Source organism: Bos taurus, chromosome 6, assembly GCF_002263795.3.
Source record: "Bos taurus isolate L1 Dominette 01449 registration number 42190680 breed Hereford chromosome 6, ARS-UCD2.0, whole genome shotgun sequence".
Taxonomy (NCBI): Eukaryota; Metazoa; Chordata; class Mammalia; order Artiodactyla; family Bovidae; genus Bos; species Bos taurus.
The window spans coordinates 36,144,135-36,170,275 of NC_037333.1; the positions used below are offsets into that span (position 1 = coordinate 36,144,135).

At 37.6% G+C, this 26,141-nt stretch overlaps 1 protein-coding gene across 5 annotated transcripts in view; it reads right to left on the reverse strand.

Moving 5' to 3' along the window:
- The window catches only part of HERC3 (HECT and RLD domain containing E3 ubiquitin protein ligase 3), a 198,430-nt gene that overhangs the window by 91,987 nt on the left and 80,302 nt on the right, over positions 1 to 26,141 (reverse strand). For all 5 annotated transcript variants that reach the window (XM_059887450.1, NM_001083663.1, XM_015471555.3 and 2 more), the window contains 1 exon segment: positions 2,785 to 2,944. In XM_059887450.1, the coding sequence (XP_059743433.1) occupies positions 2,785 to 2,944 (160 nt within the window).

Below are 26,141 nucleotides of genomic sequence, written 5' to 3' on the forward strand. Positions count from 1 at the left end.
ATATGCACAAGCATACACTGTGTTTTACCTACTCATCTTACTCCATCCTCCCAACAACTTGGTAAAGGTATACAATACTATATAATTTCACTTTTAAGTTAGGAAACTGAGGCTCAGATAAGTTAAAACAATTTGCCCAAAGCAACTCACCTAATACAAATAGAGCCAATGCTGGAATCTGAGGCTGTCTGACATCAAAGCTATGTTACTTTCCACAATACTAAGATAGGAATTGATAAATTTATCTTAATTAACTTATAAAATTTTATACAAACTAAAGCCTCAGAAATCATCCATAATTTAGGCATAATTAATAGAAATAATGGCAGAAAGTGAAGAAGAACTAAAAAGCCTCTTGATGAAAGTGAAAGTGGAGAGTGAAAAAGTTGGCTTAAAGCTCAACATTCAGAAAACAAAGATCATGGCATCTGGTCCCATCACTTCATGGGAAATAGATGGGGAAACAGTGGAAACAGTGGCAGACTTTATTTTCTGGGCTCCAAAATCACCACAGATGGTGACTGCAGCCATGAAATTAAAAGATGCTTACTCCTTGGAAGGAAAGTTATGACCAACCTAGATAGCATATTGAAAAGCAGAGACATTACTTTGCTAACAAAGGTCTATCTAGTCAGGGCTATGGTTTTTCCAGTGGTCATGTATGGATGTGAGAGTTGGACTGTGAATAAAGCTGAGCAACGAAGAATTGATGCTTTTGAACTGTGGTGTTGGAGAAGACTCTTGAGAGTCCCTTGGACTGCAAGGAGATCCAACCAGTCCATTCTGAAAGAGATCAGCCCTGGGATTTCTTTGGAAGGAATGATGCTAAGGCTGAAACTCCAGTACTTTGGCCACCTCATACGAAGAGTTGACTCACTGGAAAAGACTCTTATGCTGGGAGAGATTGGGGGCAGGAGGAGAAGGGGACGACAGAGGATGAGATGGCTGGATGGCATCACTGACTCGACGGACATGAGTCTGAGTGAACTCCGGGAGTTGGTGATGGACAGGGAGGCCTGGCGTGCTGCGATTCACAGGGTCGCAAAGAGTAGGACACGACTGAGTGACTGAACTGAACTGAATAGAAATAATAATAAATTGCTACTGTAACACAGACTACTTCATTTTTTGAAATGAAATGCCAATAATGACTTGAGTAGTTGTTCAACAAATATTTTTGTCATGAATGTTATAAATCTTTTCCTTAATATTACATGCAATTTCACTAAAATAAGCCATCCCTTTTTTTATATTTCCACTCACCCTCTTCTCCCAAAATTAAATTAATTTTTGAAAGTAATGAACCCAAGACATTACCTGTTCTAACTCAGGAAATGAATCAAATTACTCTTACCTCTGTGTTTCTCTTTTCCCTAAAACAGCTTTTGATTAAAGACACAAAAATCTAAGAAGGGCAAAGCAGAGGAGGAGGGAGAATGTACTGTGCTTTAAAAGGGACAATACTTGGGCAGGGGAGGAGAAGCCATTTATTAACCAGACCTATACTGAGCAATGCACATGCTAGAGCACCCTCAGCAATGGTGATGCTAAAATAAACAATCCAGTTCTCCTGGCATCAAGAGCTCCCAGCTTTGTACCAAAATTAGTTATTAAATTAAAAATTGCAATGAATGTGACTAGTACTGCAACAGGAGAACGTTGTACATTTGAAGTACAAAGGAATAGCAATTAAATGAAGGATTTAAACCAATGGCCTCTTTGATCATTAAGAACCCTCAACAAACAGAGACGCCACCCCCAAAATGTCCACTTGAGAGTAACTTCAATACTACAGACATTTTCTTAGTGGTGAAGCATCTGTTAGATACTTAGCCAAATCATCTAAGATTTTGTTGTTGTTTAGTCGCTAAGTGGTGTCTGACTCTTTTGTGACCCCATGGACTGTAGCCCGCCAGGCTCCTCAGTTCATGGGATTCTCCAAGCAAGGATACTGGAGTGGGTTGCCATTTCCTTTTCCAGGGGATCTTCCTGCCCCAGGGATCAGACTTGAGTCTCCTGCATTGGCAGATGGATTCTTTACCACTGAGCCACCGGTAAAGCCCTTCATTTAAGATTTAGAATTAAGTAAATACTTAAGGGACTAAAAACCATTGTATTAGTACTTCTGTGTTAAAGAACTTATGTATATTTGGTATATTTGCTGTTGATAATGCTGAAGGTAATTTGGCCTATTATTAAAGAGTAACAGGTCAGCTTTGTGACTGAACTTTAAAGCGTCTAACCGAATAATTGATTTAGGCTTGCAATTTTAAGTTAAAGGTTAATAAGTGCAGCATGTAAAAAGAGGTTTTTTAATTCAAACATTTAATGAGCTCCAAACACTACCAGCAACAGGCTATTGGAATAAATGAAGTATAGTTCCCAAACAAAGCACATTTTTTAACTGGAGATAAACACTTCTATCATGCTTCCCTTGTGGCTCAGCTAAAGAATCCTCCTGCAACTCGGGAGACCTAGGTTCGATCCCTGGGTTGGGAAGATCCTCTGGTGAAGGGAAAGGCTACCCACTCCAGTATTCTGGCCTGGAGAATTTCATGGACTGTGTAGTCCATGGGCTCGCAGAGTCAGACATAGCTAAGCAACTTTCACTTTCAAACACTTCTACAATAACAATTCTGGGGACAAGTGTTGTAACAGTATAAGTCATGACAGTGACTCAAAGGAAACAACAATTATTAATTAAAGAAGAAAGCAGAACCCAAACCAAGGAGTCTAACAAAGAAACTAGCAGGAAATAACCTTTACAGTAACTGACATTCTTACCTGGGTACTGCCACAGAATCCTCAATAGTCATGAGTCCCAGCTGCCCATCACTACCTGCACCCCAGGAAAACAGCTGGCCCTGGTCACTGAGGGCCAGACTGTGAGACTCGCCACATGCCACATGGACAATGTGCTGATCTGCCAAAGCTCCAATTTGCTCTGAAAAAAAAGAAAAAAAAAATCAAAGGAGGAAAATGTAAAGCCCAGAAATAGGAATTACACAGAATTAGCATCCTAGGCAGTTGCGTTTTTCAAAGAGAACCACTACATCTGTATAGAGAATATAAATTTCCTACGTTTCTGAAAGCTGTTGATCCAGACCCCAGTTACACTAGGTGGCGCACAGACCTGGAGCAGTGTCCACACTCCAGATGTTCTCTCCGGTGTCTGGTGCTTCTCCCTAGAGAAATGCCTTAAAGGTTCAGTATTTGGAGGTGTGGAACCAGAGAAGACTCAGTGTAAACAGGAGGGAGGCTTCTTACTAAAAGCAGTGGGACTAAGGGAGAGTCTGCCTGGGAGCAATGAGCCCTTCCCCATCCACAAAAACACTCTTCTCTCCTCAGTTCTGTAACACAAATCTGTCTATATATCTAGCCAGGAGGATTTCTCTGAGAAAACTGAGAAAGTTTCTCAGGCCCAAAAGAAAAGACCCACAGCTACTGGCAATCCTGGATCCCCCCTAGGAAATGTCTTGCTTCCCACTAGTTAATGAAACTTGCCCGTACACTGTTCTGCTTACATTTTAGTACCTCACTTTTAAAAAGAAAAGGCTGGACAAGGACAATCATATATGTGAAGACAATTTAACATAAAAGTTAAATAGCAAAGAAAACAGAAGGAAGGAAACTCTGAAGAAAATGATCAAGCAAGGAACAGGAAAAAAAAAATCTTTAGATCATTAGCAATATAAGACAAGAAGATTCCAACCTTCAGAAAACAAACAAAATTACCTTGGAAAATGAAAATATAACAGCACAAATTTAAAGGAAAAAGCTTCAGAGCAGGATGGGGAATAATAACTGAAATTTTCTAAGAAATAGAACAAGAAGTCAAAGAGCAAAACAGGCGGAAAAAGAAGAAAGAAATGAGACTATTTCAAGAATCTCAACAATGGAAAAATAAGAATCCCCAAAACAGAATGGAAAAAAACAAAGTAGAAATTTTCAAAGACAGGATTGCTCATAACTGAAAAACATGAGTTTCACATTGAAAAGACTGATTTAAAACCTCAGAATAAAGAAAATAAGGACTGAATTTTAAAAAGAAGAACTACTTCAGAACACTACAGCCTGAAATTTCACAACATCAAAATAGATTCTAAAATCTTCTAGAAAGGACAGTTTATATACAATTGAACAGGGATCAGAATGGCATCGTATTTCTCAGAAGCAATAATAAAAGCCAGAAAGACACTAGAGCAATGCCTTCATAATTCTAAAGGAAAATGACTTCTAACAGAGAATTTCATATCTAGCCAACCAAAAGGTCTTCCCTGGTGGCTCAGTGGTAAAGAATCTGCCTGGCAATGCAGGAGACATGGGTTTGATCCCTGGCTCAGGAAGATCCCATAGAAAAAGAAATGGGAACCCACTCCAGTATTCTTGTCTAGGAAATCCCATGGATGGAGGAGCCTGATGGGCTGCAGTTAATGGGATCACAAAAGAATTGGACATGACTTAGCGACTAAACAAGAACAACAGCCAACCAAAAATCTGAGAGGAGAGGGGAAAGAACAATTTTCAGGGAGGTAAGGTTCTCAAAATGTTTTACCTTCCATGCCTATCTCAGTTACATAATATCATGCCTGCAGAACAACAACAAAAAGACTTTGGATTCAGGAAAGGGTAAAAACTATTTCCATGACAGCTATGTAGCAGCCAATGAAGGAAAATTGGAAGGAATGTCTCCAAAGTGAAAAATGACATACAATCTGATGAGTTCATACTATATGAGTTTTACAGTTCTGTCAGAGAATAAAGATTATATGCAAATGAAAAAAATGAAATAATTAACTTCAGGAAACACTAAACGCTTTACCAGTGATAAGAACAATCATGGTACACAAAGTCATAATAACCAAATATCATTTATTAATTTACATAATTAAATCTGCCAATCAATTTAAAAAATCAACTATATGGGAAAAGATGAGCATCTAGGAGTAAGAACGAGGAAAGGCTGGGCAGAGAATATAAAAGCAGAGTAATCTTTCCCAGTATGAAGCCTCTAGATCATGTCCAATATTGAAAAAAAAATCAAGAAATAGCATTATAAGCATGTTATTTATAAATATAAAGGCAAACTACCCCCAAAAAGTTTCAAGAATTGAAAGTGATGGTCTCTGCAAGTGAGACTCAAGGATGGGGACAGGAGAGGTAAGGAGGTGTTATTTGACCTAAACAGAGGTCAAATAATATATAATATTTCTTTTTAATTAAGCAGCTGAAAACATGCTCATGTCAGAGAAATCTCCTGAATTATCTCAACTCCTTTCATTCCCATGACCATCTCCTTTACCCTCTACTCATAGGCCCTAACTTCCAACTCACCCTTGTTCCCCACACTAAGAACAGTCCTGTATTTACTTTGGGAAAACTAAGAAACTCCTACCAAAGTAGCTCAGGTGAATCAGATTCTTTCTTCCTTCACCAAATTTCCACATTGTACTGTAGTTCTAGGACTTCGGCAGCTTTTACGTTCTCTTGTGCCTGAGTGCCAGGCCTGATACCTTAGCCAGAACCAAGACCTGCGCCCCTGATACCTGACCTCCTATGCCAACCATTAGCCTTTCCTGCCTAGATGTTAATGTACAGCGTTGTTATGGTTGTTATTCAGTTGCCAAGTCACGTCTGACTCTTTGCAACCCCATGGACTGCAGCACACCAGCCTTTCCTGTCCTTCACCATCTCCCAGAGTTTGCTCAAACTCATGTCCATTGAATTGGTGATGCCATCCAACCATCTCATCCTCTATTGTTCCCTTCTCCTCCTGCCCTCAATCTTTCCCAGCATCACGGTCTTTTCCAATGAGTTGGACTTCGCATCAGGGGGCCAAACTACTGGAACTTCAGCATCAGTCCCTCAGATGAATATTCAGGATTACATTCCTTTAGGATTGACTGGATTGATCTCTTTGCTATGCAGGAGACTCTCAAGTCTTCAACTACCTGCCAATCCTGATGAAACTGGAAACTTTACTGATGAAGTAAGTAAGCAAAGTCAAGTCAAGAGACAACAAACTCATCTTTAAACTTGGAAAGGAGGATTGTGTCAGCCTTCTTTATGGTCCAACTCTCACACCCATACACGATTACTGGGAAAACCATAGCTTTGACTACATGGACCTTTGTTGGCAGTGATGTCTCTGCTTTTTAATACACTGTCTAGGTTTTGTCACCGGAGAAGGCAATGGCACCCCACTCCAGTACTCTTGCCTGGGAAATCCCATGGATGGAGGAGCCTGGTGGGCTGCAGTCCACGGGGTTGCTAAGAGTTGGACACGACTGAGAGACTTCACTTTCACATTTCACTTTCATACATTGGAGAAGGAAATGGCAACCCACTCCAGTGTTCTTGCCTGGAGAATCCCAGGGACGGGGGAGCCTGGTGGACTACCGTCTATGGGGTCACACAGAGTCGGAAACAACTGAAATGACTTAGCAGCAGCAGCAGGTTTTGTCACAGCTTTTCTTCCAAGGAGCAAGCCCTAGGCAAACCAATTCCTGTCTCATCATACATCAGCCACCAAAACAGACATGGAAGGAACCCCTATTTCACAACACAACTTGCAGCCCCAAAGGCAGAGGTTCCATTCAGTAACGCAAAGATTTATAGAGAATTAAATCCTAGTTGTATCAAGTCCAATTTATTTCATTTCTCCTAGCCAGAAAACTAAGCTCATCTGATTCATACTAGGAATCTGTTACAGTAAAATTTTAATTGCTCTTCTAGAATCTACTCCCTGGGTCAACTGGGAATGCTTCGTGCACAGCTCTCACTGAATACACCCCTGCCCCAGTTGGGAACACTCAGGCTGCAGTGCACATGTTCACACGTAATCTCTTCTGATTCATTCTGTCAAGACTGTATGCTATATTTTGCAGATCATGACAGAAACTCAACCCACACATTTAGATAATTAAACACACTAAGGAAATATTTGGCATTTTTTGACAATAAAAGTATATTTTATTTCTGATCCTTTCACAAGAAGCAATTTAAGCTCTTTAGAAGTCTTCAGCAAGGTTAGCGACTCTGAATGAGCCAAGGTAATAGGGCAGAACAGCAGCAAATGTGGAATGATGCTTAGGGCAAGGCAGCAATTCAACTGCACTCAGTTTTTTAGGATTACTGCTAGTTGGCTTTTGAGCCCATCATAATTTTTTAATGTGTTTTCAAACTAACAGTAAGTTGGGCAGTGAACCATCATAGAGTGGTAATAAAGAAGGATGTTATGTGCCTGGAGGGTAGATGGATGCTGCTCATGTGAACTTAATCCTTGCAACAATCCTGTAAGGTTCCATCTCTCTAATAACCCCTGCTGAGAAAAAGTGTGTTATCTGGTCAGAGTACACAACTAAATGAGTGGTGGAGCTAGGACTGGATCCCAGGTCTTCCTGACTTCCAAGCCCATTATACCCCCAAGTCTGTATCATCTTCCCTCATGGAAAAGAACTAGGTGATTTTAATCAGTAACAGTCACTACTCTTACTGTCTGTTCCAATGAGAAATGTTATCGAGTAGTTTACAGTTAACAGTATGAGCAGTTTGGGTGAAAGGTATACAGAATATATAAAATTAGTGATCAATATTTGGTACTCAATTTTTCATAAAACTTAAAGTCAAGTAAGTTTAAAATGTCAGCAGTTAGCATGACAAAAGGGGTTAAACTTTCGTCACTTAGATGTCTCCTGAGTTGCCCCAAACTATCTACACTTTCTTTTTTAATAGTGGTCAACAAAGACAGAACCACACTGTAGGAAACACACGCTCCGAGCTGCCATTCTGTGGATTCCAAGTCCTCATATTCACCCCAACCCTGATTTTCATTTCCCACTGAACTCTCTAGTTCACATCTTGCCTTCTGCTGCTATACTCTACTCTCCCTGGACAGTTTTTCTCCAAAGTACTATCAACCTAGTCTGAGGGGTACAGCAGGCTTTTATTGAAAGTTTGGGATAATGGAAATGAACTCAGCAAACCACTCAGAATATAACCAAGTTCCCTGCAGATCCCATCCAACAGAATTTCCTAGTGCCCATCTTTCCTCCTAGGGGCCCCTGGATTTCTACAACTTGGCAAGATTCGCCCTCATTTTCTTTGCTTCTGTGTCTGAAAGGTCTTATTCCCAAGCCATATTCCAACTACTTTCTAATTTTCATCTAAACATTTTAGGGCAATCTGGGCTATGCTTAGTGGGATCTCAATGCTAACACAACTCACTTTCAAGTGACCACTCCCTCCCTTAAGAGTGTTATTACCATAGAAGAAATTCTACCTTGTTCCTGAGCCAAAGCAATCAAACTAGAGTCAACTTTTTAAAAACCTTTTCATATTGTCATGCAGTAAAATGAACCTTTTTTAGTGGACAATTCTATGAATTTAAGCACATGTAGTCAGTGCCACAATCAAGATACAGAATGGTACCATCACCCAGGAAGTCCCTTAAAGTGTTATCTCTAAAAGACAAAGAGTTTTATTCCTTAGTCATGCTCTCCTCATCCCTAACTCCTGGCGACTACTGATCTACTTTCGATCACTACAGTTTATATTTTCAATATAACAGAAACACAGATTCACATAATAGAATCATATAGTATCTAACCTTTTGAAATTCTTTCACTCAATATAACAACTCTGAGATCCATCCAAGTTGTCATATGGATCAACAGTTTGTTCCTTTTTATTAATATTAGTCAGTAGTATTCCATTGTATTATGGATGTACCAAAAAAGACTTTTTCTCATTTTAAGCAATTATAGAGATGAAATTAACATATATGCACAGGTTATTGTATGAAAATAAGTTTTCGTTTCTCTGGAGTAAATACTCAGGAGTGGGTATTTTAACTTTCCTGTTCAGTGTTGGGTTATTTAAAAAATCTAATATGATGATCTCTGCACTGATTGTTTGGCTTAGACTATTTAGATTTAAAATAATTATTGATATGTTGGATTTTGTGATCTTTTTAAATCTGCTGTTCTTCCCTGTTTTTCACCCTTTTACCTCATTTCTCCATCCGTACTAAACATTTTCTAGTGTTCCATTTTTATTGTGTTTTTATTATATCTCTTTGATTCGTTACTTGTGATTGCTCTAGAGATTACAATATAAGTATTTAGCTTTTCAAAGTGTAATTAGAATCAATCATTTACCATTTAAAGTGGAACTGAGAAACTTTACCACAACATAGCTCTCTTTACCTCTCTTTCCTTTAAGTTACAGTTATCTTAAATATTACATCTGTATATACTGAAATCTCTGTAACCATTTTATAATTTATTTTAATCATCAAGACATTTTTAAAGAATTCAAGAATGGTCTATTATATTTATTGAGATATCTACTATTTCCGTTGCTCTTCCTTCATTCAGCTCAGTTCAGTTCAGTTGCTCAGTCATGTTCAACTCTTTGTGACCCCATGGACAGCACACCAGGCCTCCCTGTCCATCACCAACTTCCGAAGCTTGCTCAAACTCATGTCCATCGAGTCGGTGATACCATCCAACCGTTTCATCCTCTGTCACCCCCTTCTCCTGCCTTCAATCTTTCCCAGCATCAGGGTCTTTTCCAGTGAGTCAGTTCTTCGCATCAGGTGGCCAAAGTATTGGAGCTTCAGCATCAGTCCTTCTAATAAATATTCAGGACTGATTTCCTATAGGATTGACTGGTTTGACGCCCTTTCTGTCCAAGGGACTCTCAAGACTCTTCTCCAACACCACAATTCAAAAGCATCAATTCTTCAGTGCTCGGCTTTCTTTATGGTCTAACTCTTACATCCATATAAGAATACTGGAAAAACTGTAACTTGGACTATGTGGACCCTTGGCAGCAATGTCTTTGCTTTCTAATATGCTTTTCTAATATGGTCTAATATGGTCATAGCTTTTCTTCCAAGGAGCAAGCGTCTTTTAATTTCATGGCTGCAGTCATTATCTGCAGTGATCTTGGAGTCCCCAAAAATAAAGTCTGTCACTGTTTCCATTGTTTTCCCATCTATTTGAAATGAAGTGATGGGACCAGATGCCATGATCTTCGTTTTCTGAATGTTGAGCTTTAAGCCAACTTTTTATTCTCCTCTTTCACTTTCATCAAGAGGCTCTTGAGTTGTTCTTCACTTTCTGCCATAAGGGTGGTGTCATCTGCATATCTGAGGCTATTGATATTTCTCCTGCAATCTTGATTCCAGCTTGTGCTTCATCCAGCCTGGCATTTCACATGATGTACTCTGCATATACGTTAAATAAGCAGGGTGACAATATACAGCCTTGATGTACTCCTTTCCCAATTTGGAACCAGTCTGTTGTTCCATGTCTGGTTCTAACTGTTCCTTCTTGACCAGCATACTGATTTCTTAGGAGGCAGGTAAGGTGGTCTGATATTCCAGTCTCCTTAAGAATTTTTCATTTTGTTGTCATCCACACAGTCAAAGGCTTTAGCGTAGTCAATGACGCAGAAGTTTTTCTGGAATTCTCTTGTTTTATTAATGATCCAACAAATGTCGGTAATTTGATCTCTGGTTTCTCTGCCTTTTCCAAATACAGTTTGAACATCTTGAAGTTCACAGTTCACGTACTGTTGAAGCCTGGCTTGGAGAATTTTGAGCATTACTTTGCTAGCATGTGAGATGACTGCAATTGTGCAATAATTTGAACATTATTTGACATTGCCTTTCTTTGGGACTGGAGTGAAAACTGACCTTTTCCAGTCCTGTGGCCACCGCTGAGTTTTCCAAACTTGCTGGCATATTGAGTGCAGCACTTTCACAGCATCATCTTTTAGGATTTGAACTAGTTCAGCTGGAATTCCATCACCTCCACTAGCTTTTTTCATAGTGATGCTTCCTAAGTCTCACTTGACTTTGCATTCCAAAATGTCTGGCTCTAGATGAGTGATCACACCATCGGGGTTACCTGGGTCATTAAGATCATTTTAGTACAGTTCTTCTGTGTATTCATGCCACCTCTTCTTAATATCTTCTGCTTCTGTTAGGTCCATACCATTTCTGTCCTTTATCGAGCCCATATCTGCATGAAATACTGCCTTGGTATCTCTAATTTTCTTGAAGAGATCTCTAGTCTTTCCCATTCTAGTGTTTTCGTCTATTTCTTTGCACTGATCACTGAAGAAGGCTTTATCTCTCCTTGCTATTTTTTGAACTCTGCATTCAAATGGGTATATCTTTCCTTTTCTCCTTTGCCTTTTGCTTCTCTTCTTTTCACAGCTATTTGTAAGGCCTCGTCAGACAACCGTTTTGCCTTTTTGCATTTCTTTTTCCTGGGGATAGTCTTGATCACTGGCTCCTGTACAATGTCACGAAACTCCGTCCATAATTCTTCAGGCACTCTATGAGATGTAATCCCTTGAATCTATTTGCCACTTCCACTGTATAATCGTAAGGGATTTCATTTAAGTCATACCTGAATGGTCTACTGGTTTTCCCTACTTTCTTTAAGTCTGAATTTTTCAATAAGGAGTTAATGATCTGAGCCACAGTCAGCTCCCAGTCCTGTTTTTGCTGACTGTATAGAGCTTCTCCATCTTTCTCTGCAAAGAATATATAATCACTCAGATTTCGGTATTGACCATCTGTGATGTCTATGTGTAGAATCTTCCTTCATTATTGATGTAACAATATTCCCTCTGGTATCATGTCACTTCTGTCCAAAGAGCTTCCATTAACTATTATTTAGTAAAGGTCTGCTGGCTGTGAATTTTCTGCCTTTTCCTTTGTCTGAAAATGACTTTGTTCTGTTTTTTTTTTTTTTGGCTGAATATAGAATTCTGGGTTGATTTCATTTGTTTCAGCACTTAAACACTGAACCACTTATGGCCTCCATAGTTTCTGGGGTGAAATCCACATTCCCCTGTAAGTAAAATGTTGTTTTTCTTTGGCTCCTTTCAAGTATTTTCTTTGTCGTTTTCAGAAGTTTGATTATAGTCTGTTGTCATATAAATTTCTTTGGATTTATCTTGCTGGTTTACTGACTTCTTGAATCTGCATATTTATGTCTTTCACCAAATTTGGAAAATTTTCAGCCATATCATTTTTAGCACTACCTTCTTTCTCTCATCTCCTGCTAGGATTCCAATGACATGAATGTCAGACCTTCTGTTCTTGTCTGACAAGCCCCTAAAATTCTGTTAGTCTTTTTCTCTGCCTTTTTAATCTTTGTTACTCAGTTTGCATAATTTCTATTGATCTTCAACATCACTGATTCTTTCCTCTGTCATCTTCATGCTGCTACTCAAACCATCCGGTTTTTCATTTTTATTATGGTATTGGTTCTTCTTTATATCATCTATTTCTTCGCAAAGAATTTCATTTGTCCATTTGTTTCCCAACAGTGTGAGCCAACTTCTTGGAAAATATGTACCATAGCTACTCTAAATCAAGTCTTTAGATAGTCCCAATACCTATGTCATTTCAGCATCTGTTGTCTCACATGTTTGTGGAGATTTTCCTGGGTTTTCCAATGCTGAGTATGATTATATTATGAACATTCTGAATATTATAAGATTCTGGGTCTCATTTAAATCTTCTGGAGAACGTTAACAATTTTGTTTTAATTTTCAAAGTCTTTGCATGTTAATTGGGTTTGTGTCCTGCGTGTGCCACATAGTGGCTAGCCTGAAACCTGAGTGGCTGTCTACTTGTTAGGTAAGTTCTCAAAGTCATTTATATGCTAAGCAGGATCAGATTCACACATGTACCTCAGGGATGAGCCCAAGAGTTCATAATAACTATGTGGAGTTGCTTTCCCACGCTCCTCCTCCTCTGCCATCTCTCAGATACTTTCAGGTTTCCTGGGGCTCTCTATTTAGCTCTCCAGCCTACATACTGTGCTTCCACAGCTCCCTCGGGCCAAATGGCAAGGGGACCGGAGGGGGGAAATGGTAAACTCATTGCCAATTCAGTGGCACTTTAAATTCTGGTCTTCTTTCCCAATCCACCTGCCATTATTTGCTTTTCAGAGTCCTCAAAAGGCTGTTCCATGCACTCTATCCAGGTTTTACAGTTGCATTCAGTAGGAGCAACAGGAAGGAAGGTGCTTAGTCTGTGAACTGGAACTGGAAACCCAGAGTGTGATGTTTAAAATAATATTTTTTGTCCCTACTATGTGTGTGTGTCCATAAACTGATTTGTTCCACTTGGCTAGAAAAAATAAATAAATCAAAGGCACAGCTCTCCCACAAATGCTCCAACTACAATTGTGTTTAACCTAAAAGCTTGATTCCCAATGGCAGGCAGTATCTTTGAGTAGTTGACGCTTCCATTTAAATTATTTGAGCATATCGAACACTTATTTGCATAATCTTATGTTTGCCCAAGTTTAAACAATCATTCAACCAAATATTTTCAACTAAAGAATTAGAGAAAAGATTAATTACTATTGTAATTAGAGTCTATTGTAATTAAAGTCTATTGACTTTAGAGCAGTAGGTCTCAGTTCAGGACCAGATGACTAATCCTGGGCTTTAATCCTCACATACAAAGCCTGAAAACACTTATACACTATGAACCATGTTTGAGAATCGTTTCTTTTTAAAGCCATAAATCTAAGTTTACCATGTATGTTTTCAGATGCAATAAGCCAAAATCAATGACTAAGTCAATTAAAACATATGGAGAAAAATAAATAAAACATATGGAGGCCTGTCACAGGCCATGGGAGGGGAGAAGACTTTGTGAGTCTGAGTCATTAGCACTTCACTAGTCAGAATAATATCAGCTGCAATCTGTGACTCAGTTATTTTCAAGATCTCAGAATTGCCAACTATGGCATAATCTAATGCTGTAAGACGATTTTAATAGAGAAAGATTAAATTAGGAAACTACCTGAGAGCTCTGATAGAGGCAATCCTAAAAGCCCAAGGGACCACTGAAATGGTGAGACAATAAATGTAACATTGTGTAGTTAAATGCCTAAGTCCTCCAGGTGATAATTTAAGATCATTCCAAGAAGACTGAAATCTTAATCCTCAGTTCAAAATATTAACAGTCTCTCAGAGTTCAGCTCACAGCTTACCGTGGATGCTTTCTCTCTCACAAAGCATTTTGGCACCAGAGCATCTGTTTGGGTACCTACAACAATTAGAATATAAGCTCCAAGAAGTCTGTCTCTCGTTAAAAAAATGCTAGGGAACACCTGTTGAATATATAAAGTCTCAGGTAGCAAAATGCAAAGTCAGGCTTTAAGATGTCTCAAATGACCAAAAAAACCTACAAATTCTGGTGCTATTGTTCCTATTAAAGGAGAGGAAAACAAACTAGTTATTTCAAATTACTAGAGGAGTTTGCTTGCTCCTTGGAAGAAAAGTTATGTCAAAACTAGACAATGTATTACAAAGCAGACATACCACTTTCCCAACAAAGGTTCATACAGTCAAAGCTATGGTTTTTCCAGTAGTCATGTATGAATACAAGAAGGCTGAGCACCAAAGAATTGATGCTTTCCAACTTTTGTGCTAGAGAAGACTCCTGAGAGTCCCTTGGGCAGCAAAGAGAGCAAACCAGTCAATTCTAAAGGAGATCAACCTTGAATATTCACTGGAAGGACTGGTGCTGAAGGTCCAATACTTTGGCCACCTGATGGGAAGAGCTGACTCATTGGAAAAGACCCTAATGCTGGGAAAGATTGAAGGCAGGAGGAGAAGCAGGTGACGGAGGATGAGATGGTTGGATAGCATCATCATCGACTCAAAGAACATGAGTTTGAGCAAGCTCCGGGAGCTGGTGATGGACAGGGAAGCCTGGCGTGCTGCAGTCCATGGGGCTGCAAAGAGTTGGACACAACTTAGCAACTGAATAACAAGGGGAGTAAGGGATATCATCATCATCACCCTTTATGGGGGAATGGAGAAAATAAAATAGTTTCAAAAGATACATGAATCAGAGAAGTGACAGATCCATTCAGAAAAAATAAAATTAATCTGCACCAGATTCACTAAATAGAAGATTGTTAAGAAAACCCAGCACCGTCCCCACCCCGGGCCCATTGCCCTCCCCCAAGCCTTTTCTGTATGTCTTCTTTACTACGTGAGGCTTCCTCACATAGGTGTGATCAATTACGACTTCCATTTCCAGCCCTTCTCCCCTCTGGAGAATACGGGGTCGGCTAAAAATTCCAAGCCTCTAATCATCACTGGGTCGTTCTGGTGACCCATCCCGGCCCAGAAGCCCAACCAAAGTCACCACATTAAAACAAAAGATGTGAGTTCCCTGGTATCCTATTGGTTAGGATTCCAGGGGGCCCAAGTTCAAACCCTCATCAGGGAACTGAGATCCTTCAAGCCCCCCAGCATGTCCCCTCCTCCACCAAAAAAGATGCTCCTAGTATCATAGTACGCTCTTATCACCTAGAAATTTACAAGGGTTTTAGGAGCCCTGTGCCAAGGAACAGAGATATATATAAAAAACATTCTTACATATATATTTTCTCACATATATATTCTCATCCTCCCAATTTTCACCACATACTACACTTAACACTAGCTATTTTACTCCTTAGAGCTCAAATATTTCAACTCCCTGCAAGGCAGCCAAAACCCATGGATGATCCAAAAGAGAATTAAAAAACCCTCTATAGGAAATCACAAAATACACTGAGAAGCTGACATGTTTTACCTGTGCAACCACAACAAAATACTTTCCACTCCCTTTCTTTTCCAAGACGCTGTGTTAAAAGTCTCTCTTTTTTTCATCATTTAAACTGTGGTAGATGTAAAAACTGTCTTTGATTAAATCAAAATAATAGAAATAAGTTGATCAGCTTTTAGGGAAAAAAATGAAGGACCAGAAAATCAAATTTATGGTACAAATCCAATTTACATCTCCCAAAAAAGTAATCAGTAGACACCTATGTTAGTATGGGCTTCCCAGGTGGCACTAGCGGTAAAGAGCCCATGTGCCAATGCAGGAGACATAAGAGACACACGTGTGGACCCCTGAGTCGGGAAGATCCCCTGGAGGAGGGCATGGCAACCCATTCCAATATTCTTGCCTGGACAATCCCATGGAAAGAAGAGCCTGGCGGGCTACAGACCATGGGGTCGCAAAGACCTGGACGTGACTGAGCAACTAACACTAATACACTACCAATCAGTATAAACTTTAAGGCAAGCATTTTGACAATACTCCAGAAACTTTAGAATTTTGCATGTTCCTTAATCCAACAGTCAAATTTCTAAATGTATTCTAAAGAAATACTATATACTGCATTGCTACTAACAAAAAATATAGAAATAAATTGGGATTATACACTATAAATTGAAATATGCAGCCATTAAAAAGACTGATATAGATCAGTATGAACATCCAACATGGAAAAATATTCATATTAAGTGGAAAAAGAAAGTTACAAAGAAGTATTACAAAGTGACTTCATTTGAAAATTACACTGATGTTTAAAAAATATTGGAAAGGTATATTTCAAAGTAATGTTTTATCATTCAGAGTGATAGAATTAAAGAGTAAAACACTCTTATTTGCTTCTCCTTGCTTATGGGTATTTGAACTGTGTGCAATATACATGTATTATTTTTGTAACATGGAAAATTTTTAAACTTTTATAAAAGGACTTTTTACCACTTCCCTTTCTTATTCACATCTTTTTTCAACAACTCAAATCTTTTTCATTCAATGTGATATAGCAACAGAAGACCATTTCCAAGACTGCCATTGCTTACTATTTTAGACTATATGCCACCTTACAAATAGTATCACTGTGTAATCACAACACAAGACAAGCTGCTTCTGGAGAGGCTTCATAAACACTTGCTTGCTTTTATAGACTGAGTAAAGTTTTATCACAGCAGACAAAACATCCCTGCACTGAGATCAATCTATGGAATTATAGCTCTCTGTCCATTTTCTCTTAAAAACATACATGTATATAAACTCACAAATCAGAATATAGAGATAGATTGATTGCAAGACCCAATTCTATTCAGTCTTTAAAAAAGAAAAAAAAAACCTCTAAATATAAACACATAGAAAGATAAAAAATAAATAAACAGATGGAGAAAGATATGCCATGCTAACACCAATCAAAAGAAAGCTAAACTGCTATATTCATACCAGGCAAGGTGGATTTGAAAACAATGAATATCATCAGGGATAAAGTATAATATTTCATGATGTTAAAAGGAACAATTCTCAACAAGATCTGATGATCTTAACTGTGTGCACACTTACTAACAAAGCTTTAAAATGCATATAGCAAAATTCAAAGAGTCAGAAGAAATAAGCAAATCAGTAATGATAGTCCAAGATTTCACCACTATTCTCTCAGTAAATTATAACAAGTAAACACAAAATCAATAAATATACAGAGCTTAACACTATCACCCAACTTGATCTAATTGACATTATAAAACATTATCCATCAACAGCAAAATACACATTTTTTTAAAATGTACACAGTATTTTACCAAGATAGACCATATTCTGGGCCATAAAACAAATCTGAATAAATTTAAGAGGCCTGAAATTATAAAAAGTATGTACTCTGACCACAGAATATTCAACTAGAAATCATTAACTGAAAAAAAATCAGTAAAATCCCTATATATTTGGATGTTAAACTACCCACTTCTAAATAACCCATAGGTCAAATAAGAGAAACTATTACAAAATATTTTGAACTGAATAAAATCAAAAACATCCAATGAAAACTTGTGGAATACACCTAAAGTGATGCTTAAAGGAAAATTTTTAGCATGAAATGCTTATCAAAATAGAAATGGCACATCATTGATTTAAATGTCTACATTAAGAAACTAGAAAAATACAGCTAATTAAGCACAAAGTAAACAAAAGGAAATATTAAGAATATAAAAGCACAAATCAATGAAACAGAGAAAACCAAGAAAGATTAAAAACAATGACTGAAATAAAAATTTTTTCTTTGAAAATATTAATAAAACAGGTTAGCCTCTAGCCAGTCTAATCAAGAAACAGAGAAGACACAAATTACCCATATCAGAAAAGCAAATCTTACAAACATGAAAAGGATAGTAAGGGAACATTTTGAACTATTTTTTGCCAATAAATTTGACAACTTAGGTGAAGTGGACAAATTCCTTAAAAGACATAAACTATGAAAACTCATCTAAGATGAAACAGATAATCTAACTAGTACTACATCTTTTTTAAAAAATTGAAATTGTAATTTAAAAATGTCCACACAAGAAAACTGTAGCCTCAGATGCTTTAACTAGTGATTCTATCAATCATTTAAGTAAAAGATAATAACCTATAATAAACCTATATATAATATAGACAAACGCTTCCAGAAAACAGAAGGCGGAACACTTCCCAACTCATTTTATAAGGCTACCATGACCCACAAAACAAAACCTAAGGCACTACAAGAAAAGGAATCAATAATCCTTATGAACACAAATCCTTATCAAATTTTTAGAAATCAAAAGCAACCAAGTGCGATTTAGTCCATGAGTCTAAGGTTGGTTTAACAGTCAAAAATAATCAATACAACTTATCACTTTAAAGTCTAAAAATGAAAAGAGAAAAAAGAAAAATAATACAATCATCTCAATCGATTCACTATAGCACGTAACAAAATTCAACAGTCATATTTTTTAAATAGAAAATCATTATATTTAATGGTTAAAAACTAATGCTTTCCCTCTAAAAAAAGGAACAAGGTAAGGATGTCCTTTTTTATAACCTCTTTCACTGACTAGAGTCCATTCAGTAATATAAGGCAAGAAAGTAAAAGACATACACAGACTGGGAAAAAAGAAATAAAATTGACTTGATTTATAGACATTATCATTTATGTAGAAATTTATAAGGAGCTTACAGAAAACGTAACCAGGACTATTAAGAGAATTTAGCAAGGTGATTCAAGACCAATACACAAACAATTAACCATATTTCTATAAACTACAAAAAAATTATAAATTATTTCAAAATACTTCAAAATATTATAAATTAGGAAAAAACTATGTGCAAGAGCTGTATAGAGAAGTACAAAACATTGCCAAGAAAAATTAAAGACCCCAAAATGGAAAATATACCATGTTCATAAATCACAACAGCCAGTATCATTAAGATATCAATTCTCCCCCCAGATTGAGCTATAGATTCAATGTAATCCTAAGGAAAATCCCAGCAGGCTTTTGATAGAAATTGGAAAGCTGATTCTCAAGTTTATATGCAAAAGCCAAGGACCTAGCATGGCCAAAACAGTTCAGAAGAAGAAAAATAAAGTTAGAAGATTTATATTATTGCACTACATACTCTGACGATTTACCAAAAAGATACACCAGTCAACAGTGTAGAACTAAGGACAGACATGCATATAGAAAGAATAAAACGTCTCAAGATAGACTACCACACATACGGCCAATTGGATTTCAAAGGTGCCAAAGTAATTCAGAGTAGGATACAGTCTTTTCAACAGTGGTCCTGAAAACTGGATATCCACAAGCAAAAACTGAACATTGACCATATTAAAATGGATCACAGGCCTACATGTAAGAGCTAAACAATAAAATCTGAATTAGAAAACTTACGAGAAAAATCACTATAATCCTGAGTTAGGCAAAAGTCTTAGGTCTCAGAAAACATGAATCATAAAAGCTAAAACTAATAACTGGATTTCACCAAAATAAAATTTTTGCTCTTCAAAAGACACTATTGAGAAAATGAAAAGGAAAACCACTGACTGAAAGAAAATATTGCAAAATATCTCTTTATAGAAGACTTGCATACTGAATAAAGAATGATTACAGCTCAAAAGTAAGACAAGCAATTTGATTTTTCTGTAGTGAATATTAAATGAATTTATTCAAGTAAAACTCTTAAAAGAATGCCTGGTAGGTAGAAAATGCAATGTGAGTCTTTATTACTCTCCTTCAATGGCAATTTGATATTTTTTTAAACAGGCAAAATATCTGAACACATACTTTGCCAAAAATAAGACATCAGTTCAGTTAAGTCGCTCAGTCGTGTCCGACTCTTTGCGACCCCATGAATCGCAGCACGCCAGGCCTCCCTGTCCATCACCAACTCCTGGAGTTCACCCAAACTCATGTGCATCGAATCGGTGATGCCATCCAGCCAGCTCATCCTCTGTCATCCCCCTCTCCCCCTGCTCCCAATCCCTCCCAGCACCAGGGTCTTTTCCAATGAGTCAACTCTTCGAATGAGGTGGCCAAAGTATTGGAGTTTCAGCCTCAGTCCTTCCAATGAACACCCAGGACTGATCTCCTTTAGGATGGACTGGTTGGATCCCCTTGCAGTCCAAGGGACTCTCAATACAAATGGCTAAAAATAGTCTCATGAGAAGTTGCTCAAGATTGTTACTCATTAGCAAAATGCATATTAAAACCACAAGATTTCATTATATATCAATTTGAATGGCTGAAATTAAAAAGACTGATGGCACCAAGTGATGGGGAGAAATTGCAGCAACTAAAACTCTTACTGTGAGGATAAATGAAAATCACACAGTCACTGGAATACTGACAGTTTCTTATAAAGTCAAAGATATACCTACTATATGAACCAGCAATCCCAGTTCTAGGAAACTGCTCAAGAAAAATGAAAACACATATCTACACAAAGACTTGTACTCATATGTTCATAGCAATTTTACTCAAAAGAGCCCAAACCTGGAAAAAAACCCAAATGTCCATCAACTGGTTAATGGATAAACAATGTCATATGTCTGTAACAAAGAATATTCAGCAAACAAAAACAAACCACTGAATCAACAATGTAGAAAGAATCTCAAAATCATTATTCTAACAAGCCAGACACAAACCTACTTTATGCATGATTTCATTTACATAAAATTCTCAAAGTGTCAAAACTATGGGGACAAAAAGCAGATACAGGGAAAGTAGTTGGTGTGGAAATGGAATAGACTACAAAGGGCATAAGAGAAGTTTTGGTGGATGAAAAAACGTTCTGTGTGATGACCGCAGCGGTGGTTATTTGATTCTCATGACTTCAAAACTCATTAAATTGTACACTTAAAATGGGTTAATCCTACTGTATGTAAATTACAGCTTTAGAGCTGTTAAAAATACAGTACACCAGAAAAAGTACAAGTTTTTCAAAGTTTTTTTAGATATCAGGGATCAGAAAATAAACAAGATTGGTTCTGCACTCAAGTTCACTCTGACTAGAGGCAAATAAGTTATATGAACTGATGTTACAGCACAATGTGATGAAAGACACACACAGAGACTGCTAAAAGCAGCCCACGAGAGGCATCTAATCCAGCCTCAGTGCAGGGGAGAGTCAGGAAAGGCTCACTGCAAGAGGTAACATCCAAGATGTGCCCTGAGTAACAAAGAGCTAGTTCCTTATTCATTTACCTACCCATTCCAAGTGACCCAAAGTCTGTAACAGTAGACGTAAAGATTACATTTAGTGTGTGAGTCCAAAGACAAAAATGTGCAAAGCACGTGATGAGAGGACAAAGGATGAGTAACAAAATCAGCCTGAGAGGGCCTAGGGAAAGCTTCTTGGAATAAGCAGTCAGAGTCGAGTCTCTAAAGCAGTGATTCACAACAGAAAATGAGCAGCAGAAGCCCTCAGGAAGTTTCAGTGTATGTTTCTAAATACATATACCTGCATCAATCCCAGCTTCCAGAATCAGAAAATTCAGGGAAGAAGAACAGACATCTGTTGTTGTTTTCTTCCTTTTTAAATTGCCCATGTGATTCTGATATTAAGAAACAATGCACTGAAAAGCTTTACAACACTACCTTTGACAACAAAACAGAAAAAAGAGACAAATTTAAATATTTTGTGCATCAAAAGATACTATCAACAGAGTCAAAAAGAAACCCACAAAATGAGAGAAAAATTTTCCAAATGACATATTTAATGAGGGAATAATATCCAAAATATATACAGAACTTCTAAAATTCAACAAAAAACAGCCCAATTCAAAAATTGGCAAAGGACTTAAGACATTTCTCCAAAGAACATATACAAATGGCCAGTGAACATATGAAAAGATTCTCAATATCACTAATCATTTGCATGTATGCTAAGCCGATAAATTGTGTCTGACTCTGAAACCTGCGGACTGTAGTTCCACCAGGCTCCTCTGTCCATGGGATTTTTCAGGCAAGAACACTGGAGTGGGTTGTCATTTCCTCCTCCAGGGGATCTGCCTGACCCAGGGACCGAATCCATGTCTCCTGCACTGGCAGGCAGACTCGTTACCACTGAGCCACCCAGGAAGCCCTCACTAGTCATTAGGGAAATATAAATTAAAAGGACAATGAGATACCACCTCACATTCATTAGGACAGCTACTGTCAGAAATATTAAAAAATAAAAGTGTTGGTAAGGATATGCAGCAATTGGAATCCTTGCGTAGTACTGGTGAGAAAGTAAAATGGGACAGCCCCTACAGAAAACAGTATGGCAGCCCCCATCAAAATTCAATATCTAGCAAGTCCACTTGCAGGTATATACCAAAGAGAAATGAAAGCAAGGTCTCCAAGAGATTGGTGTATCCATTCTCTCGGAGGTACCACAATAGCTAAAGAGAAAAAGCAACTTAAATGTCCACTGATGGATGTATGGATAAAAAAATGCAGTATATCATAGACTGACTATTTTTCAGCTTTAAGGAACTTCTGACACACGCTACAATATAGATTATATGAAGTATATAGTTACAGTATTCAAATTCATAGAGATAGAAAATAGAGTGGTGGTTGGGGGTAGGTGGCTTGGGAAGGAAATGAAGAGCTACTGTTTGAGTTTTACAAAGTAAAGAGTTTTGGAGATAGACCGTGGTGATAATAGAACAACATTAGGAATGTATTTAATACCACCAAACTGTACACTTAAAATGACTAAGATGGTAAAATTCATGTTATGTATATTTTACCACAATTAAAAAAAAAAGGAATCACTGCATTGATTCTGAACTTGTTATATACATGGAGTACCCACTGTATCAGTAACAGTAAAATAGCCAGCACTTACTGCCTCCTATGTGCCAGGAACTGTTTTAAGTGCTTTATATGTTTTATCTCCCCAACAATCCTATTAGCCAGGCACTCTTAGGAACAGATTTGCATTTTAAAAAACTCTCAAACCCTCATACACTACTAGCAAGAATGTAGAATGGTTCAACCACCACTGTGGACAATATAGATAATTGGCAGCTCCTCAACAGACTAAACATCGAGTTACCTTATAACTCAACAATTTCACTCCAAAGTATGTGTCTAAGAGAAATGAAAACCTATACTAACACAAAAACTTGTGCACAAATGTCCACAGCGTCAACAAACTGATGAAACAAAATGTGGTATATTTACACAATGGAATATTACTTGGCAATAAAAAGGAATAGAGTACAGATACATGCTAAAGCATTGATGAACCTTGTTAACAACATGCTAAAAGAAACCAATGATAAAAGACCACATACTGAATGATTCCATTATATTTACATGGAAAGTCCAGGACAGGAAAATCTAGAGAGACAGGAAAGTAAATTAGTGGTTGCCTAGGGCTAAGGGTTGGGGGAAAAGAGCTGTGTGACTGCTAATGAGTATGGGATTTCTTTATGGAGTGATTAAAATGTTTTAAACTTGATTGTACAACTCTGTGAACATAATTTTAAAAAAAATGAACTGTATGCTTTAAGTAGGTAAACTGTTTAACATGTGAATCATATCTCAAAAAAGCTATTATTAAAGAACAAAAATACCTCAGGGTGGGGAATGGTTCCAAACTTTAGTCAGCAGGCTGTCATAGCAATAATCTACTACCGATGTAATTATACGTGCTTCTCATTCTGGAATACTTACAGTTTTACGGTTACGAAAGAAGCTTCAGACATACTTGGGTAAAGGAACTAACACACCGCAGCATATCCGTGCTCAATATATTTACGTGCCTAGCATAGCACCAACAATGTATTTGCAGCTGACTCACGAAACACTGCAGACCCCAAAAGCAAACCCAATGAACCTGATACAGGAGAGAGCAGGCCAGATTTCTAGGGGAGACCTTTCTGTCTCAGGTCCTTCACATGTGAAGACATGCAGATCATCACAGCCACCAAGCAAAGGTCTGATAGCTGCAGCTGTCTACAAATGAATCCTAAATACCAGCCACGGGAAGGAAAAACGAGAGGTATACAGTTCATTAAAACAAAGTTTGGGCTTGATTTTATTTATACAAAAAAGAGATTCTATACACAATTAGTAACTTCTTTCTTGTCACAGTATAGTCATTTATTCAAAAAATAATTAGTAAAGATTGCATTTATTATGTGCAATATATTTTTATATATTTTAATATAATATATATTTAATATAAAAATATATTATGTGCAATTATTCTAGATAATGGGGATACAAAACAAAGTTATGACCCTCATGGACCCTAAACAAATATGAGGGGGGGATATAAACAAATTCTGAATATAGTATATCAGATAGAGATAAACCGTGAAGCAAAACAAAGCAGGGAATACAAATAAGAAGTGCTGGGGGGAGGGGGGAGTTGTAGGAAATACACAGGGTAGTGAGAGGAAGGGAGGAAGGAGCAGAGAATTAAAGATGACTTTCAAGTTTTTTGCCTGAAGAATGGAACTGCCATTTACAAACAGAAAAACAAGGTAAGGAAGAGGTTTAAGGGGAAAAAATCAGTTTGGTTTGGATATTAAATTTAAGATGCCAATTATACATCTAAGTGAAGATTTTAAGTGGACATAAAGCTTGAAATTCAGTAAAGTTGAGGCTGGAAATAATTAGTGAGTCAACAGTGTAAAGACAGTACTTATAGCTTTACCTCATGACTATCCATAATTCAAACTATTCCCTAGAGATGAATAAGCTGATACTGATATTTTGACTTTAAAAACACTGCTGCAATAAGCATCCTAGAAATATTTCCTTATGCTACATATTGACATTTTTGAGTAAGGAAGCCTCCTAAAAATGGAACTGCTGATTCAAAAGGTATGACCATGTTAAATTTTATTAAAAACAGCCAGTTGATTTACAAAAGGATTATAGAAGCTCATACTTCTTCAATTAGGACACAACTGCCCCTTTTCCAAGACCAGTGAGCAGTGGATATTACTCTTAAATTTCTGGTCAACCAAATGGCTGAAAAAAAAATGCTATCTTGTTTTAATTTCTCTGAACATATCTGCATATATTCGTTGGCTATCTGTAAGTGCTCCTCTGTAAAATGTTCATTTTATTACAGGATGGTTTATCTTTTCAATTTGAAGATGCCCTGATATATCACAAATATGAAATCTTTATCTGGTAGTTTGTGGTAATTGTTTCTCCCAGTCTACCACTTGCCATTTTGTTTACAAATGCCTTATAGAAAAAATTTTATGTTCATACAAGTCATTTACTTTATGGCTTCTAAACCACCTGTCTCACTTTAGAAGTCCCAGGGTTCGAAATACATTCCCCTATTATTTTTGTACTTTTACTTTTTACATGTATGTCTTTCATACATCTGGAAGTTACTTTTGATTCCAGAGTGAGCTAAGGCGTCTAGGTGTATTTGGAGGTGAACTGCCAATTTGATCGGCAGTTTTTTAAGGAAACCGTCCATTCGTTCCCACATAGTAAGTGCCTGATCACAGGCCTGACTTGCCTGCGTAGCCATGCAATCTCAACCAGAAAAAAATTCTGCATAAAAGCATAAGGGAAGTCAAAGCGCCCCAGTACTTTATATAAATATGCAAATTACACAGAGCAGTGACATAAAATTCTGAGTCAAGAATGAAGTGAGGGAAGGAGAACAGCAGCAAAAGTGAGAGAGCACAGCTTCTTCTTGTCTTGCTGGCTCTGGCCTCACTGTGATGACCCAACCAAAGGAAGGGACAGAAGACAGGCGATTAAACTGAAAACAGAAGAAAAGATTCCCTCTATCTTGAGTCTTGGACTCCTTCCAGTCTCCCCTGTCAAAATGTTTTCAGCGGTCTGTTTCATCCATAGGCACTAAAGCCTGAAGCCCTCCTCAGCTAGACACGTTCGGATGAGTTCTAGGAAAGCTCCAGACAGCGCTGTTTGGCTGCGACGTGTGTCTTCCCAACACTGCCAAAGCTAACTGCTCCTTTTAATTGCGGACAAACTTGAAATAGGCGTTTTTCTGA